This window comes from Magallana gigas, chromosome 9, assembly GCF_963853765.1.
Source record: "Magallana gigas chromosome 9, xbMagGiga1.1, whole genome shotgun sequence".
Lineage (NCBI taxonomy): Eukaryota > Metazoa > Mollusca > Bivalvia > Ostreida > Ostreidae > Magallana > Magallana gigas.
Window position 1 is genome coordinate 29,561,579 of NC_088861.1, and position 19,086 is coordinate 29,580,664.

At 33.0% G+C, this 19,086-nt stretch overlaps 1 protein-coding gene across 3 annotated transcripts; it reads left to right on the forward strand.

The window, feature by feature from the left end:
* The first annotated feature begins 1,358 nt into the window (after positions 1–1,358).
* Positions 1,359–17,944, forward strand: LOC117690775 (protein O-mannosyl-transferase TMTC3). Of its 3 annotated transcripts, none has more exons than XM_066071193.1 (22): positions 1,359–1,470; positions 2,268–2,541; positions 2,907–3,043; positions 3,478–3,559; positions 3,971–4,070; positions 4,648–4,763; positions 5,571–5,743; positions 6,324–6,576; positions 7,099–7,250; positions 10,061–10,144; positions 10,501–10,638; positions 11,068–11,192; positions 11,528–11,631; positions 12,190–12,272; positions 12,686–12,758; positions 13,360–13,446; positions 13,893–13,966; positions 14,429–14,549; positions 15,581–15,685; positions 16,074–16,088; positions 17,427–17,624; positions 17,733–17,944. In XM_066071193.1, exons 2-22 carry the CDS (start codon positions 2,356–2,358, stop codon positions 17,868–17,870), a joined length of 2,544 nt encoding a protein of 847 aa, XP_065927265.1. In that variant the 5' UTR covers positions 1,359–1,470; positions 2,268–2,355; the 3' UTR covers positions 17,871–17,944. The 3 variants fall into 3 exon arrangements, with proteins under 3 accessions (XP_065927265.1, XP_065927267.1, XP_065927266.1); XM_066071194.1 differs by having other exon boundaries at positions 1,375–1,470; positions 2,271–2,541; XM_066071195.1 differs by lacking the exon at positions 16,074–16,088.
* The last annotated feature ends 1,142 nt before the right edge of the window (positions 17,945–19,086 follow it).

The following is a 19,086-nucleotide window of genomic DNA, read 5'->3' on the forward strand; positions in this document are numbered from 1 at the left end:
AAGATAGGTACAATTGAATTGAAGATAGGTACAATTGAATTGAAGATAGGTACAATTGAATTGAAGATAGGTACAATTATTTGAAAATAGGTACAAATATTTGAATATATGTTAATTTGGCGTTCCATATATTGGGGCATTTTAACAGTGGTGAAAGCCTTTCCCGAGACACGGTTAGATTATTCCAACTCAGCAGAGTGTAGTGAAATTAATAGCATTATTGTAGGCTTGAAGTTTGGTTATGCAAATGTCCACAATATACGGTGTTTCGATGTATCTAATTTGTAAATGCCCGATATCATATGCAATGTCAACTCGTGCACGGTATGGAGATAATGATGTTTCATATGATGAAAATGTTAAATTGTTCAAGCTTGTACATGAATACATTAAAAAATCCAGAAGATTTGTGTAAAGAAAATAATGTAATTAACACATATACTGAAAATGTAAACAAAATTATGCATATACCTATATTTATATATATATGCTGTAACCTTATTGACAAAACTTGATAATTCTGTTCTACTTTTGTTATAACCGGTTTTGTCAATTTTATCTTTTTTTTCCCCTCTTTTTTTCTTTTGTTCACTTTGCTACACAAAAAAATCATGTATTCTTAATTGTATCATTTAACTCCACAATTCTTGTATTTTATACATATGACTACCTTGTACCTAGTGGAGAAGGCTTAAATAGGCTTTGCCTGCTGCCCAATCCTATTATGTAAATATTATTTTGCATAATAAAATATGTTCAAATCAAAAAAAACTCGTGCACGCACGGGTTAAAGTATAGTTTTATTAAAAATCAAGCACTCACATGTTTTATATTTGGGTACATGTATGACTTTTATAAAAAAAAAAAAAAATTGTTTTCAGTAATTTTCGGTCCTGACACTGCATGGAGTCTTCGGCTTCGGCAAATTAAAAAAAGTCATACAACATAACATACATGTATAACAATTACTTAACTTTTGTCTAAATAAAAAAAGAGATCCGAACATCCCCTTGGCTACTGTGTGTTTCTGTTTTTCTTTTTGATAATACCATATTACATACGGTATAGACAGAGACAAAAAATATTATTTATGTGATGTCTCTGGTATAGATGAACAATATTTCTCTAGTCTATATTCTTTAAATATGTTAAATTGAATTAATACATGATTTACTCGAATGATTCTCAACGTACTAAAAATATTCATCACCTTGATTCATTCACAAATGTAGGCAGTGGTTGAACCAGGGACGTATTTACTAACGTTAGTATATACATGTACGTCACTGGTTAAAGGTTAAACATAAGCATGGATTGATTGTACTACCCGGAATCAAACTCGTGAGACGGGTTTTAAATTTACACAGCATAAATTGTTTCCTGTTTAATCGAAACCGGTTTTGAAATTTGACCATGTTGTTTTCAAGTTGTGTCTAGGCTTATTGTGATACTTGTGCAGAAAAAATACCTGTAAGTATTCTCATATGTGTATACTTAATAAAACAACGTCTGTTTATTTTCTTGACAGTCGCGACATTGACTTTAAATTGTTAAAGTCGAAGGGTCAAGTTTTGACAAGTTTTCAGTAAATAAGTAGTGTTAACTTGATCACAGGTCTGGCTGCACTCTGGCATAATTTTTCTCTTGTAATGGACCATTTATCGAAGGCAAGGGAAATAATTGCTGTTGATGGGGGCAATAATTCAATGTTGTTATTGTTTAAATAGTCAGTAAACAATGGTAAACATGGTAAATAAGTATTAATTTAACAAGACACAGTGATCAGACTTTGAATTTTTAATGTTGCGACTTGAATAACACTAGGTGTGTTCTAAGATCAAAGACGAGGTAAATAGAATGCTGCCAGTGAATAAATGTCAATGACTATTCACCATGCAGTGGCAAATAGCACATAAACTTTTTTATGGTTGGCTAAAATTTAATTTTAACTTGTTGTTATTCTACTAGAAAAAATACGCAGACTGAGGTAAACACACGATTTTCATATACATAGTCATATAATTATATATATATATATATATACGTACTAAAATGACATACCCCTGGTCATGTTTTTTTTAATATCAATTCTAACAATTTTGAATACGGGAAGTTTGAATTTTTAAAAAAGAAGGGGATGGAAGAGAGAGTTAAATGACATTGAATATATCCAAAATAAGTTCATAGGTTATAGTTATTTTTTTTTTTAATTTACATTGTTTTCATGTTCAATATCTCATGTTCAATCTTAAATTTTGTTTTTTAAGTAGATAATTAAAATCCAGTGATGTAATTTTAAAAAAAAGTCTTGCCTGCATATTTCCCTGGGGAAATCGGAACCACCTGCCTACAACAATGGAGACCCGCTCAATATACTCTGCCATCATTGTGGTGACTGTGGCAGTTTGCTACTACAAGGCCCTTGATTGTGGCTTTGTTTTTGATGACATGTCAGCCATTGTCGAAAACAAAGACCTTCGACCCAGGACTCCAGTGGCGAATCTGTTCTGGAATGATTTCTGGGGAACTCCTATGAAAATGGTTTGTTCCAAAGATCTTTTGATTTTTTGTGTTTCATGTTTACATAGAAAGTGATTCTGTATAGTCCAACTCGAGGCTCTTAGGGATACCTTTGGGGAAACTTAATTCAAACTAATATGTAGCTTAATTCTTTAGGAATGCCTATTAACTTAATTTGTTGGATTTTGATCCTTGAGTTTTAAGGATATATACCAGTAATTAAAGTTTACATCTAAGCTAAACCTGTATAGTTTACAAAATATCTTTGTTTACTTTACCCTGTTGTGTCATATTTTTTATGTGTTCTGAGCAGGTCATTACATAGGGGCTCCCTATCTAAGTTAGTACATGTATATAATATAGTTTTGTAAACTTTGCTTGAACAGGAGAAGAGTCACAAGTCATACCGCCCTCTCTGTGTTCTGACGTTCCGCATGAACTACGCAATCAGTGAACTGGAACCGATGTCCTACCATCTGGTGAATGTTGTTCTACATGCCATCGTCTGTCTGTTGTTCATGAAGTAAGTTTTCTTGACAACGATTTCAACGCCAAGTCATATGTTTTGGTAACTTCCTAAATTAAAGCTTGCCTTTATTTATGCATTTTCACCCATGTTCATTAATTTTAAAGAAATGAATGCTAACAAGTTCAGACTGTCTATTGAAAGAATTATGTGTACTGTTTTATGCTTACTTTTACTATTTTTCTTTTTTTATTTGCAAAATTAAAATAGTATTATGTTGAGATCTTGAAATTTGAAATGATTTAGATTACATGTATATACATATATACCATGGCAATAGCTACACATGATACAGTCATGTAGTGAAAAATTGTGGTGATTTAAAGTACCATATTGCTTTACCATGTTTACCATGATGGTGTTTTGTCTATTCTCAAATTATAGAAATCAATGATGTAGAAATATCTGATGCCCTGCTGTTTGTTTTACAGAGTATGTAATATGTTTCTGAAGGAGTTGACCAGTTTTTTAGCAGCATTACTATTTGCCGTCCATCCTATACACACCGAAGCCGTGAGTTTTTATATTTTCAATCGTTTTATTGAATCAGTCTGAAATATTTTTAATTTCTTTGTCAAGTCTTTAGAGAAAAAAAATGATATTGTAAACTTTTCAAGTATAATGTTCACAGTTGTTAAAATACCGGTAATATGATTTTTTAAATATTTTAAGTTTCTGCATCAATGTCTATCGCCATGTAATTCCAATGTAAAGAAAACTGTCAAAAAATGTCTTCATACTTCAATAGACATTCAAATTTATCATGTTAATGTATGCACAGTAGATGTATTTGTCAGAATATTTTAAGAAATGACAACAATTACATCTATGAAATCACAATTTGTCACTGAGAACAGGAAAGTCATGAATTGTAATTTTTCGTACTGTATGTCTTAATCGATTGTAATTAAACTTTGTATGCAGGTAACAGGTGTGGTTGGGAGAGCGGAGGCCTTGTCTTCCATTTTCTTTTTGGCAGCACTGATCACTTACTCCAAGTGCACCTCATACCATGGCAAAATCCGTAAGTTAACATGTTTAGTTGCCCAACCAGTCAATAAGATATGATCTATGATTATTCGTGAAGGATAATCATTATCATATTTGTATTAGCATATGCCACATAATTTATAATCAGGTCCTTTAAAAACAAGACTACTGAAAGGGGTATCCTGATATTTTTTTATATCAAGATATACAAGTATCGAAAGGTCGCGTGTCAAATGCATGTAAAGTGTTATGTTTCTTAGGGTCTCACTAGCGAGAATTCAAAGGTGAAGGTGACATTTAGCAAAAAATTCCAACTACTGTACACATATTTATTTTTCCTGAATTTTGGTGTCCTGCAGTGATTTAATCATGTTAATGAATGGGGTCTGAAATAAATGGTACATGTACATTTTGCACATCACCAGTACATGTCACATGCATGCACCCTTCATATGACTTAAAGGATTTTAGTTTTATGCATTTTTTCTGTCAACATGGTCAATTCAAGCATTATATTTAGTTCTGAATCATATCATGTACAAGTTAAAGACACTAATCAAATTTTGGGGTTTTTTTTAGCAGTAACTTCGAATACTTCTTTATTTTGACAGAGTGGCCTCCATTGATAGGAACTGTTGTTATGGTTACCATAGCAATGCTGTGTAAAGAGCAAGGAATAACAGTGATAGGAGTGTGCTGTGTGTATGAGGTCTTTATTGCTCAAAGGGTGAGTATATGATGACAGTCACTGTGCATTGAACATGTTTTTTCCAAGATAGGGGTCGATGGATGGTTTTTGTTGCCAAGGGAGGGAAGGGAGGAGTGGGTTAAGGCATATTGTTTGGTTCATTTCTATGTTTAACTTAATAGTAAACCTGACCTAGCCCCTTCCTCACCATTGTGCATGAGCTATAAGATGACTTTATCATGTTGATTATTGTTATGTATTAAGCAGTGTCTACAAGTTAGTGCATTTATTAAGTATTTTTCTTGCATATTATCAGGAGATAAAGCAAATTGTTATACTTTCATGTTAAATACTGAAATATGATTGGTTTAGACGCAGTTCATAATTTGTTCTATTACCCTCAGCGTTAGCAACGCACTTAGCAACGGGTAACATTACGAATTGTTACATGCACGAAAATCATGCGTGTACGGTTTGCCTGAGAATTCACGTTATTCCTATCTAAAAGCAGTGATGTTGTCTTTAAAATTAAGACATTCAGTATAACAAAATAGATAGTGCCTGTTTTGGAGGATAACAGTTGAAATTGACACCCCTTCGCGTCGGTTGACAATGGTTTTCTCGGGGTGTCAATTTCAACTGTTACCCTCCCAAACAGGCACTATTTATATACTATTATGTGTCATTCTAGGCATCATTCTTAAAAAGATTGCGTACAAGAAAGTGTACCTTGCCATCTGATTGAATAATCCACTTTAGATCTGCACATTTACTATTAATTGGTGACTACAATAGCATTATTAAAGGCCTCTCGTATTAGAGTATATAGTCTCTTTGTCATTTCAGGCATCATTCCAAGAGCTCTTGTCCATCCTGCTGAGTTTTTTAAGAGGGAAGCCACACATACCGCCCTGGTTGAAGAACTCCATTGTACGTGCCATATTTCTAGTGGGAACCACTGTCTTCTTGTTGATGGCCAGAATAAAAGTGATGGGGGCCCAACTTCCTGTGTTCACAAGGTGTGTGATTCATATAGAAGGTCATTTACTGTAAACCAATTTTTATTCTCTGCGATTTCATTTTTCTGAAATACCAGTTACTTCTTCAAGACAACTCCTTTTTTGTGTTCAAAATATAGATTTTGTGGAAAAAAAATACAAGCTTAAGTTAAAAAACATTTGATGACTGGACTGTGCCAAGAAATATTGATCACGAGAAAGCTCTTGCAAAAAATTTTGCATGCCAATAAAAGTTGGTTTACAGTAAATATATTAATCAAAGTACTGAAAGTACTTGAATTCACTACTCATTTAAACTGACCATGTTGATTTTTTTTTTTTAGAAAAAACTTGATCTAGAAGATTTGAAGAAAACAAAATATGTACATTAGGTGTTATTTCAAGAAATAATAAAATTGCTTTCATTCTTTAATTTATTAATGAAATAAATTCTAGATATTAAATACAGATTTCTTGTCATTTCATTGGATGATTTCAATCAAATATTAAAATTATTTTAAAATTACTTTTTCATTTGTTACATGTACTTCCATTACGCATGTTATATACACGAATGTGAGAGATTTTTTTCTTTATATAGATATGATAACCCTGCTTCTATGGAAAACACACCTGCCAGGCAGCTGACCTACAATTATCTGCTGCCAATCAATGCTTGGCTCCTCCTCTTTCCCTCAGGGCTGTGTTGTGATTGGACAATGGGAACAATCCCAGTCATCAGCTCAGTACTGGATCCAAGGAATCTTATTACCGTTGGATTCTATGCCGTTTTAGGAAAATTCATTCATTTCATGCTGCAACAACAAGATAAAAGAAACAGGGTTATAATCATGGTAATTATATGATATTTAATAAATTCATTTATTATGTCCTATTGATTTTGTGTGAAATTGATCATGATTTGCTTGATTTTTAGCTCACCTGAGCTGAAGGCTCAAGTGAGCTTTTCTGATCACCTTTTGTCCGTCGTCCATCTGTCCGTCTGTCTATAAACTTTTCACATTTTAAACTTTTTCTCAAAAACTACTTGGCCAATTTCAACCAAATTTGGCACAAAGCATCCCTATAGAAAGATGATTATAAAGTGCAGAAATGATAGACCGATCTTTATGTAAAACGTACGGAGAAAACCTCGAACCTGTTGAAAAAGAGGGGTGCATTTTAAAAAATCTTCTCAAGAACTACTGAGTCAAATTCAAAGTAATCTAACATAAATAATCTTTATGGAAAGGAAAAAAAAAATTGCAATAATTCTGATACATATTGTTTATTCAGAGCCCTTCTCTGCCTTTGTCGGATCTTTAACTTTCATTTTCTGTGTGAATTTTCTCCACATGGTATGTTTTTCTATACAGAGCCTGTCTCTGATGATCCTGCCCTTTGTCCCAGCCTCTAACCTGTTCTTCCCCGTCGGGTTTGTGGTGGCTGAGAGGATCCTGTACACCCCTAGCATGGGTTTCTCCATGTTGGTGGCCCTGGGATTCCAGATCTTACTGGACAACAAGCAGTAAGTGTACAGTGCTGAGTGGCATTATTAGATTACATTAGATTATTAACATATTCAAAATGTTCAAGGTTTTATATGCTGGAGAGCCTTGTATGACTACTGTATACAGGGTTATTTTTGCCCCGGGCAATATTTGCCCTTCTACCATTGTGAATAGTTTCGCTACATCTTGAATTCGCTCAGACGCAGTTGTATTTATAGAGAGATAATTTGGGACATTGAACTTTTCCAAGTCTTAAATTTGCCCACTGGCAACGAGGGCAAAAGGGGCGAAAATAAAATGGGGACAAATATTTCCCTTTATGTATACAGTATTTTCATTAAAAGAAAGAGGAGGTGGCATATTTTTTTATGCGACTTTTGATTACCCAATTGCAGTTGACATAAGATTTGTCGTTTAGAGTTTACTGCTGATGCATTAACAATGTTCTGTGTAGAATATAAAAAAGTTTAAACATGAAGCAACAGATGATGCATCATAACTCAGCTGTACAATATATTTTATGTGTTAAAGCAGCCAAGCATAGGATAGAGCTATGCAGACATGGATTGAGACATTGGGTTGCTCAAGACCATTAATGAAATTGACCATGGGTTAGGATCAACATAATAATCTCATGGCTCTCTAGCCAATGGTTAAAATTATGTAGGAGAGTGTAGAGGGTGAAAGTTTAGTACATAAATAAGGCCAAAGTTTAGTACATAAATAAGGCCAAAGTTTAGTACATAAATAAGGCCAAAGTTTAGTACATAAATAAGGCCAAAGTTTAGTACATAAATAAGGCCAACAGTTCTGTGTGGATGACAACAAATCATTCTGGCAGATTATTTATTCAATAATTAAATCTGTCAGTGTTGACAGTTACTGGTTCTTTTTTCTAAAATACATATAATTATGTACTTGCTTTTTAGCTTTTATTTGCTATAGTCTGTGCCAGATTACTCTTAGAACAAGGAAATCGATGACTGTTTCCTTGCATTCATTTTACAGTCTGAAGAAAAACACCACACAGTAAAAAAAATTTGGTTTGTGAAACACCTTTGATAATATATGCTTATTATATAGTCTATTAAAGTCCATGTCTTTCATTATTTTCTGAATTTACTTGAATTTGAAAATGGTCTCTTCTTTTTATATAAACATTATTTTATTATGTAAAAACATATTAGGATTGAGTAACAGGCAATCTGCCTATTCAAGCTCTTTCCCAAGAAGATACAAGATAACATATAATGGAAACATAGAACAATTAATTATGAAAAACACATAATTTTGAGTACCAATTTTAAGGAGACAGATTGAGGATTACTTACAATGATAAGAACATACTTAGTCTACATTATATACATAATCATGGGCTCTTAAATTATGCTTACTTCCTGTTGCTAAGGTTTTCTTTTTTGAGATATGACTTTTTGAAACCCAATGTAGACTTCGCAGAACATTAATGAATTTCATGTTCATAAGGAAAGGAAAAACCAATTGTTCCATTTAGTTTATAATTGTATGGAGCCTTCAATGTTTCCTGTCAAACTCAGCAACCAAAAATAACTGTCCAATCATGCTTATATTGTAAACAGGGTTTTTTTTCCACCCATGTTATTTTTGCAAACAACTTCCCCCTGTTTTGAATTTGCCCTAACAAAGTTGTGTTCAAGAGAGATTATTTGAGACATTAGAAATCGCCCAGTCTTAAATTTGCCCGCTGACAGTGAGGGCAAAAACGGCAAATAAATATTACCCTATATACAGTAACCACTGGATGAGATACCTCTTCGGACCACAGCTGCAGTTTATAGAAGAATTTACAACAAAGTCATGAATATTTTCAGTCTCATGAAAAATATCTTTTAATTAATGAATAAAATTTAAACAAAACCAGTATTTTCATCTTTAATTTTGATCTCTATAATAATATTATACTTTTTCAGTCATAGAATTTAAATATTGTCAATGATAAGCACTAGCTGTGTGATTTATTAATTTGGTTGTTCACTCACTTACACCTAATCACCATTTATTCTAACTTGTCTCATTCACAATAAAAATCAAAAAAATTGTATGTGTTCTCCTTGACTCTTTTGTATTGAAGGAATCTCACCAATCGCATGAACACTCTCGAGAATCTTTACAAATTTTAAAGTTCTTTTGAAAAAAATGCAGCCCTGCTGTATAACTTTGGTCAATAGTTAACCACTGATTAATAGACAAGTAATCATGCAGTCTGTTTTCTTGAAACAAGCGACAAACAGACCATACACAGTGTCAAAGAAAAATGCAAAGTAGATTTATAAATATATCTAAAGTAGCAAAACAATTAAATCAATCATTTTTTTTTTCATTTAAAAGGATATATATAACTAAATTGCATGAATTTATATTTATATATAAATATTATGTTTCAGCCCTTTAACTGCTATACAATTTTACCAAAAATATAATGTGTATGTTTTCTTTTGGTCTGATATTTTTTCTGCAAAAAGTGTTCTGCAAAAAATAGAGAATAGGCAATTTAAAAAGATAAATTTGTATGGAAATTGGCATTTGTATATAGTTTTGATGACATTGCGGAATTCGATTGTCTACCAACCTTTATTTTCCGATCCTTTTACTCTAAATCGAGGCCATGACCTTTGAGCCCTCTTAACAACTGGATAAGGGATTTACCCACGGTTAATGGTTGTATGCAGTGTTTTGAGCAACCCAGTTAAGATAAATTAGATTGAGTTTCACAGGAAACAGAAATGAGGAATTTTTACTTTCATACTGCTACTAAACTGAAAATGAAATGAAATTTTCTTCATTACAGGAACTTGAAGCCGTTACTATGGGGCATGCTGAGCCTACTTCTTCTTACTCATAGTGTCAAAACTTTTGTCCGCAATGGCAACTGGTAAGGGTATAAAGCACTTCAAAGTCATTCCAGTGATCAAATATTGTAGAGTTGTTTTTTTTAAAATTTATTTGCTATTATTGATAAAAACAAATATAAACATGTAAAAACTATGTTTTAGTATGCATTGCTATGTTTGGTTTTAATTAATATATGGTTTAAATGCTCAAATAATTTAAAAACTGGCAAATTTTGTTATTGTTTTCAAAAACCTTGGTTGTATTTATCATTAAAGGATATGGAAAATTTCAATTTTTCAAAAAAAGACACTTGTAAATATATTTCACAAATAATGCATGTCTCTCCTGCAGGTCTCTCTGATAGTCTTGTTTTACATTTTTTGCCGTCTTTTTCAGGGAATCAGAGTACAGCATTTTCAGATCAGCATTAAAAGTAAATACCAAAAATGCCAAACTGTTCAACAACGTCGGCCACGCGCTGGAGAAGTACGAAAAGTATGCAGAGGCCTTGGAATACTTCGAGAAAGCTGTCAGGTTAGTGTACTTGTAATCACAGGCAAACATTGTTAAGATCTATCAACACAGTAAAACACCCGGATATAGCGAACAGGCTTGTAATGAATTGATGCTCACAGCAAAGTGATTTTAATTCCCTGTGACTTTATTTTGTGTTGTAAACTTTATGGATATAACGAATTACGCTTACACCGAAGCAGAATCGCTCATCCGTGGCATTTTGTTAGAAGCATGTTTTATTGTACCCCATATATCAATACTGACAATCATGATAATAAATGTATCGACATTTTATATATTCATTTGGTTAAGAAATAAAATCCATTAACAAACACTCATCAAGAATTTAAAATTTCAGTAATATTTTGATCCTTTTAAAATCTGTATGATTCTTATAAAGAAAAATGTATTGAATGAATTATTCATTTTAAATGAATAACTTTGCAGTGTACAGCATGATGACATAGGGGCCCACATCAATGTCGGCCGGACATACAACAACCTAAACATGTCAAAGGAGGCGGAGGCAGCCTACAGGAGAGCCCTCAGTTACTTCCCTCAAGTCCAGCCAGGTAATGAGTGTAAACAAGCCCTTGGTTACTTCCCTCAAGTCAAGCCAGGTAATGTTTGTACAGAACCTCAGTTACTTCCCTCAAGTCCAGCCAGGTAATGTGTGTACAAAACCTTTGTTACTTACCTCAAGTCAAGACAGGTAATTTGTGTTAAAGAAGACGGCATTTCCTCAATTAATGTGTTTTTACCCCCTTCCTAAGGCTTGGGAATTGAAGATGCTCAAGTCATTGGATAAATATCATAAACTTATAGTAACCATTACAAATAATGAAAGGTCCCTCAATTGGGAGTTTGTTCGATTTTCTTAGTATTTTGACCTTCATATTGTTTTCAGGCAAGAGCTACCAGGCCCGTATAGCTCCGAATCACCTGAACGTTTACCTGAACCTGGCGTCACTGGTCAGCAAGGACCCCAGTCGACTGATGGAGGCAGATAAAGTAGGTCACCACTCTATTGATTAAGAGATAATCCTAGTAATTTACCTACATAGTTATTTAATGACTAATCTAAAATTTTATTTTTTTCTTCAGGGTTCTTTGTTGCTTAATTTTTAGGTGTCATCTAGTAAACAATAATTCAATCATAAAAAAAAATATTGAATATAAATTTCATTGTCAAATAAAAAAAATAGCAAAACTCACAAAAATGTACCTATTTTGGATTAAAATGCTAGCATTTGTAGAGAAAAACAAGTTATATGGATGTAACAGTTTATATTAACAAACAAAAACAACAAAAAAACTGTGGGTTTCTTCTCCTTGTAAGAGTAATGTTTTAGAGTTTTACCTTGAAAATGATCCCTTAAAAAAAGGACCTTTGATCTTGATTATATTGATTATAATTATTCTCACAAAGTGGTGTATACATGGATTCATTTGAACTGTTGGAGATATTAATGTTGCAAAATATTTTCTTTGCTCCATATTTTTGTTCAAACATTATTAATTTGGATCACTAGCATTGTTCACTCATTTTAATTCTTATTCTGATTTTAGTACCTAAAGACAGCTGTCAGCATGAGGCCAGACTATGTACAGGGCTACATCAACAGAGGAGACATACTGGTCAAACAAGGACAGTAAGTGTCTAATCAAACAGGGGCAGTAAGTGTCTAATCAAACAGGGGCAGAAAGTGTCTAATCAAACAGGGGCAGTAAGTGTCTAATCAAACAAGGGTGGTGTCTAAATATAAGTGTCTATAGTCAACTTAAGTAGTGAGTGTATATAGTCAACAGGAACAATATATATCTGTAGTCAAGTTTGGGCAGTAAGTGTCTTGAGTAAAATACAGAATTTAAGTCAATCAGGGAAAATAAGAGTCTAGAGTGAAACAGGGATAGTAAATATATGAAGTTAAGGAAAAGTGAGCCTCTGAAGTCACAGAGACAGCTTGTGTCTATACCGGTATATCCTCAAAATCAGTGTCTGAAGAAATTATGATATCCCTAATAATAACAATAACTTTTCAAGAGAGTGCTTTAATTTTTACAGGAAAGAAGAAGCATTAAAAGTCTATAAGACGGCTCTACAGTACGAACCAGATAATGCTGATGTCCTGTACAATGTAAGTAGGATTGAATGAACCAGATAATGCTGATGTCCTGTACAATGTAAGTAGGATTGAATGAACCAGATAATGCTGATGTCCTGTACAATGTAAGTAGAATTGAATGAACCAGATAATGCTGATGTCCTGTACAATGTAAGTAGAATTGAATGAACCAGATAATGCTGATGTCCTGTACAATGTAAGTAGGATTGAATGAACCAGATAATGCTGATGTCCTGTACAATGTAAGTAGAATTGAATGAACCAGATAATGCTGATGTCCTGTACAATGTAAGTAGGATTGAATGAACCAGGTAATGCTGATGTCCTGTACAATGTAAGTAGGATTGAATGAACCAGATAATGCTGATGTCCTGTACAATGTAAGTAGAATTGAATGCACCAGATTATACTTATATTTGGTGTAATGTCTATTGAATTGGATTTTTCTCTAAATGATACATGTGTAGATGAGACATCCATGATTTCTAAAGATTGAGATTTATGATTTCTAAAGATTGAGATTCATGTCAATGAAAACAATCTGATCATTAATTATTTAAATCAAACATCAATGATTGCAGCTGGTTTTTCAGTCTGTCACTTCTTTTATCAGATAGGGGTAGTGTTGTTAGAACTAGGGAGACCAGAGGAGGCCAGGAAAAGCTTTGAAGCAGCTCTGAATAGTGAACCTGACCATTCAGTAAGGCCAACAAAAATTAATTTTTAGTTTCCAGACAAAATAATTTTAAATGCAGTGCAAAATATAGATATATTATTTTTGTTTTCTTGGGAAGATTTGCCAAGGGGAATAACCCAATTTTCATATCTGAACTGAAATTTTCAAAAAGTGAACTACATGTATTACTCTTTTTAGTTTGACAATAAAATGAATCAGTGAGGCAGCATTTGACCTTGTGCAGCAGTGCCTAAAAAACCAAAATTAATTTTATTTAATTTATTTTTTTGGAGGGGGGACACAAAGCCTCACTAAAAATTGAATACAAAAATTTAAACTTTGCATTGTTTATGAAAAAAATCACACTTTTATACAAATTTGAAAATTGTAAGATTCAAAGTACAATGTCATTTATTTGAATAATTGAGCTCTGTTTATGATTAAGAGTTGACCATTTTCTTGTTTTCCAGCAATCCCTGTACAATTCAGCCATTATGATTCAAGAGTCAGGGGAACAGAAGATGTGGCCAGAGGGTATAAGGAGGTAAGGGGGATCCCAGGAACAATGAGTCCTCAAACCAGTGTTGATAACAACAAATATTGAAAATAAATCATTATGTATGGTTATAGCATAGACCAGGTTGATGGACAATGTATGCAGAAATTTCATTTGTAAATTCAAGTGAAGATGCATCATGGAACTAATGTTTAGAACATGAATTTAACTGCATTTAAATTCCATAACTGAAGAAAATAGTCCCTTTGGAATTTGCATGTTCTCCTTCTAACAGAAAGTGAGAGAAGAGGTTTTGTAAAACTGTTGATATTCGCCAAGTACCGTATATCCAGATTTTTTCACTTGTCAAAACATTTGTGAAAATATTACAGGATATAATTTTTGTGTATTCAATAATTTAGAGATCATGGAAAAAGCGATAGATCATCACAATTTGTACAACAATGAAGGTGAGGCAGATACTTTCAAATGTTATGTTTTTGTTTTCAGACTGAAGAAGCTGATCAAGCGGGAGCCAGGAGATGCCAAGTATTACTTCACCCTGGGGATGTTACATATGGACATGCAGGACTATAAGGAGGCTGAGAAGGACTTCAAAAACTGTATCAAGGTCAGTGACCTCTAAAGTGGGTCAAGTTTAATGACCCCAAAACTGGGTCAAGTTCAGTGCTTTTATGAACTTTGTCGTGGTCAGTTTTCACAAAAATTGAATCAAAGTCAAATATTAAAAAAAGAGTTTGATTATGGTCTTTGACCTCAAAATCTGGGTCAAGCTCATTGACCTCAAAATTTGTAGGAAGGTTATTAATCTCAATAGCTAATATGAAGGTTAATATCTTCGCTAACTAGTATCACATTTGTATGTATATTGATAACCACAGTGACTGTAGAAGCAGAAATATTTGTTTAGGATTTAAGTAATATGTTATTTTCGTTGGCAGTATGAATCACAGAAATTAAATCCATGACAGATTTTTAACCCACTGGAAGTATAAATGAATACAAAAAGATTACGATTTAACAAAATTAAATGCAAACTAAATTTTATTTGGTTTAAAAACAATGAAATTTTGACCTTCTACAGTAGTTCAGCAAACTTGGAAAAAAAAGATTGAAAACTGAACAGAGGCTGATAAAACTGATATATTTGGTAAATTCCACCTCTCTGACTGAATCACATGCTGTGGAATCATTTTTATTTGTGGGGGTCAAATTTCATAGCAAAAATTCTCCTGCTTCATGGGGACGTGATCTCGTTGGTAGGAATTTTTTTTTTGTAAATAAATGTTAAACATGCTTGCATATGCGTTGAATTTCGGGTTATACCCACAAAAGCCACAAACATTGTTCTCCCACGAACAATCAATGATGATTCCACAGTAAATGAACTACCAACTACTTGAAGATCATATTGATAAGATGGGCTCACTTGTAATTTTTACAGAGTGGCAACATGCATGCTATATGTGTGTATTCCAACAGTTTTCTTGAATTAGATTTGAGGATTGCATCTACTAAATATACTTAATATCATTGTGACAGTCTTTAATGTTCCATAGCTTTAAGATGAAGAAAATGTATATAATATGTAAACATGGAACTTTTTTTTAAAAAAATTTCATTTAACTTCTTTCCTTCCAGTTTGATCCTCTGTTTAGAAGTGCCCTCTTTAACCTTGCCCTGATGTTGAACAACAACCTGAACAGACCCATGGACGCCCTTCCCTATCTGGAAACTCTCATCCAGGTAATCATTGATTTTTTATTTATGAATCATTATACATGAAATGCACCACTTGAAGAATACATGAAACATCAGACTTTTGCTTGTGTTAGCTTTTAGATAGTGCAGACACGCCTAATTCAGCATTTGCTAGAAAAGATTCAAATCTTAGTACTAAATAATCTAGAATGAGGAAATTAAGTTTAGTTTTAATTGGTTTTTTATGCTTTCCCTTTTCTTAGGCATTTTATTTTTAATGATATGTTTTTCTGTATTCATTCAACCAATTTTTTCTCTAAAACATATAGTAAATATTGACAAAGTTTAACAGTAATACTTCTTTATACATTAAATTTTGCTAATGTAATTGATGCAATCAAAAACAGTCTATTTTTCTGTTATTTTTATGTAGAAAAAGTACTTCAAGGTATTCATCATGTAATTTTCAATGTATAGTACCATGCAATCAGACCCAACCTAACAGAAAGTAAACTCCAACTAAACCCAGGGTTTACTTTCGTGGTTTCCTCCGTGTTTACTAGAATGGACCCAGAGTAAACACACAGAGAGTAAATGCCGATCATAAGTAGACCCCTGAAAGCAGATTTTGAATATACAAGGGGTGGGAATGACGGGCAGTAATATGGTAAGATGAAAGACGGGTCTGCTTTACACTTATTAAGTGTTAAAAGTGGACCCCAAAAGCAAACCCATAGTAAACCCAAAGTAAACCCTGAATGGACACAAAGTTTTTTAAATAGCAGACCCCAAGTAAACCCTGAAAGTAAGCCCGGGGTTCAGTCGGGGTCTGCTCTGGTGTTAGGTTGAGTCTAATTGGTACTGTACATGTATATAGACTTGAGAGTTTATGAAGTAACAAGATATTCTGCTCATGTTAATAATGCTGTAAGACTGGTATCTCACAAACACAGTGAAACCTGATACAGCTGTGATAGTGTCAGGCAAGTCAGAAAACTAAATTACATTGCTTATGGATGGATGATCCTTAAATATTTGAAGTCCTGCAGAGTCACTTTGTTGGTACTCATAAAGCTCATTAATAAGAACTTTCCCAATACCAAAAGACATTTCTGATATTTTTACGGAAGAAGCCATTTCATAATTTTATGTTAAAAAAGACACAAATGTTATTAAATACATGCATTGCCTGAAATGTTGATTCTCATGAAAAGCTTTATGGTTCAAACAAAATGCTTATAAACAGTTTGCAGAAAATATTTTTCCTGAAACATATAAATACAGGTTTCACTGTTATTTTAAACCAATCAGTGGCTTAGAATTGACTTCTCTTTTTAGTTCCTCTTTATTGCAGACTTAATCATGTTGGATAATATAGCTTTTAAACAAAACATCATCATTCAGTGATGCAGTGTAGTGTGTGCTTGTATTGAGTGCCTAGACTTCTGAACTGTAATGTTATGAAAATAGCTGACTTTGCTGTTATTGTACTGTATATTGCTTTTGCTTTCTAATCATGGATTCATTCTACTTTATTATCATACTTTATCTTAAGTTAATGTCATTAACAGAAGTTTTCTTTTATGAGTAAGAAAACAAAATGAAAATATATTAAATACAGGGGAACCACTTCAGTTCAGATTTCTGTTTTCTAAGAAATATTCTTTTTTTTATCTATGGAAGTCCAATGCTTAAAGTTAAAATATGATATTTTTTTTTTATATAACAGATAAAGATTAAGTAATTCATAATCAGAGAACATTACTATCTTAATTTTTCTTTGTAGAACTATCCTGAGCACACGAAGGCTCTACTCCTAATGGGGGACATAAACGTGAACGTCCTGAAAAAGCTCGACGACGCGGAAAAGAACTTTGCTCGCGTGGTGGAGCTGGAACCAGACAACGTGCAGGCACACCACAATCTGTGCGTGGTTCATGTGGAGCGCGGTGACCTGATCCGTGCAGAGAAATGTCTCACCAAGGTCGGTGATAGTCCACAGTGTCCAAATTTTGACTAAAAATGTCAGTAATATTTTAACAGTTCAAAATACACAGGCCTGTTTTTAACAATATAGATTTTATCATTGTAGGTCCACCAGATGGCCCCCACAGAAAAGTACATCATTAACCATCTGAACATCGTCAGAACCAAGCTCAACCAGCTGATTAAGAAGAGACAGGAGGAGATGAAGATTCAGAAAGAGGGTCAACCACCAAAAGGCAGATAATCCAAGAAGAAATCTTCAAATATGCTCTGAAAAGCATAAAAAAGAAAGATGAATGCTTAGAGATTAGGTGAGAAGGAGGACCAAGGGCAGATAAGCCATTATTAAAAAATCATCATTTTTTAAAATCTTCTTAGAGACAGGCTTAATGAACTGATTAAGGAGTTATGAAGTGAAAGCAAGAATGAGGTCAACAAGGGGCAGATAAGCCATAGAGAAAGTACATGGCTGAGAAGTCTAGAGAATGTAGTGAAAGAAATACATAGAGATGGCTTGTAGAGACTGGTGATTGTTTCATGGCATTTGGTGAATAATGCTTCCAATTTAATTAGGAATATTTTGTTTTCAAGATAGAGGCTTACAGCTGAACATTATTTGATGCCAAGATGCAAAAAAAGTTCGTTATTAAACTTTTCAATATCCAATCAAAATGTATTAGGTGCTGAGGAAAAGATGTTTTGTTGACATTTTTGAAGATTAGCATTAGTACAACTTGTACATCCATGAATATTGATTATTATTTCGTTTTTTATTTTGTTTATACATGTCCCAAATGATGGCTGGTTTGTGCTCGAGTACATTTGCATAGGAAAGTATATTTCATGTTTTGAAATAACAATTTTTTTTCAAATTCAAGAAAATGAGTTTAATTTATATCATAATAGTTCATGTTTATGTATATACAGGAAGATATACAATTTTTGTTTTTGAGTCTTTGCAGAGAGATTAGATAGTTTATTTTATTATTATACATTATACATGTATTCTTTTTTTTTCTTCTTTTTTTTTCATTCAGAGTCGGTGATGCAGAGTGCTAAAAGTTTAATTTCTCTTTTATGGGTGAAAGAGGTTTGGTATTATTTTAAGGGGTTCCATCATAGCTACTCTTGTGTTTTTCATTGATGTAAATTGATGCATTTTAGAAGAGGTTAAAAATTTCAAGGATGATAAATACATGTAAATGGCACTCAAATTGACAGTTTTTTCAGAAGTAAACTAAGTTGTGTCCCTTTGATGAAAGTCATTCTATAAGTAAAAAAAAAAAGTTCAAAAGGGGAAAAAAATGAAAATCTGCTTCTTGATTTTATAAAGCATTTGGGTAATGTTGAGAAAAATTGAAGTGCAGAACATTACCTAAACAAAAAAAAAATAAAAAAATCTTATGATTCTTTTTTCTCTCAAAAGATTTTGGTAAAAAGGACATTACATTTAGAAAATT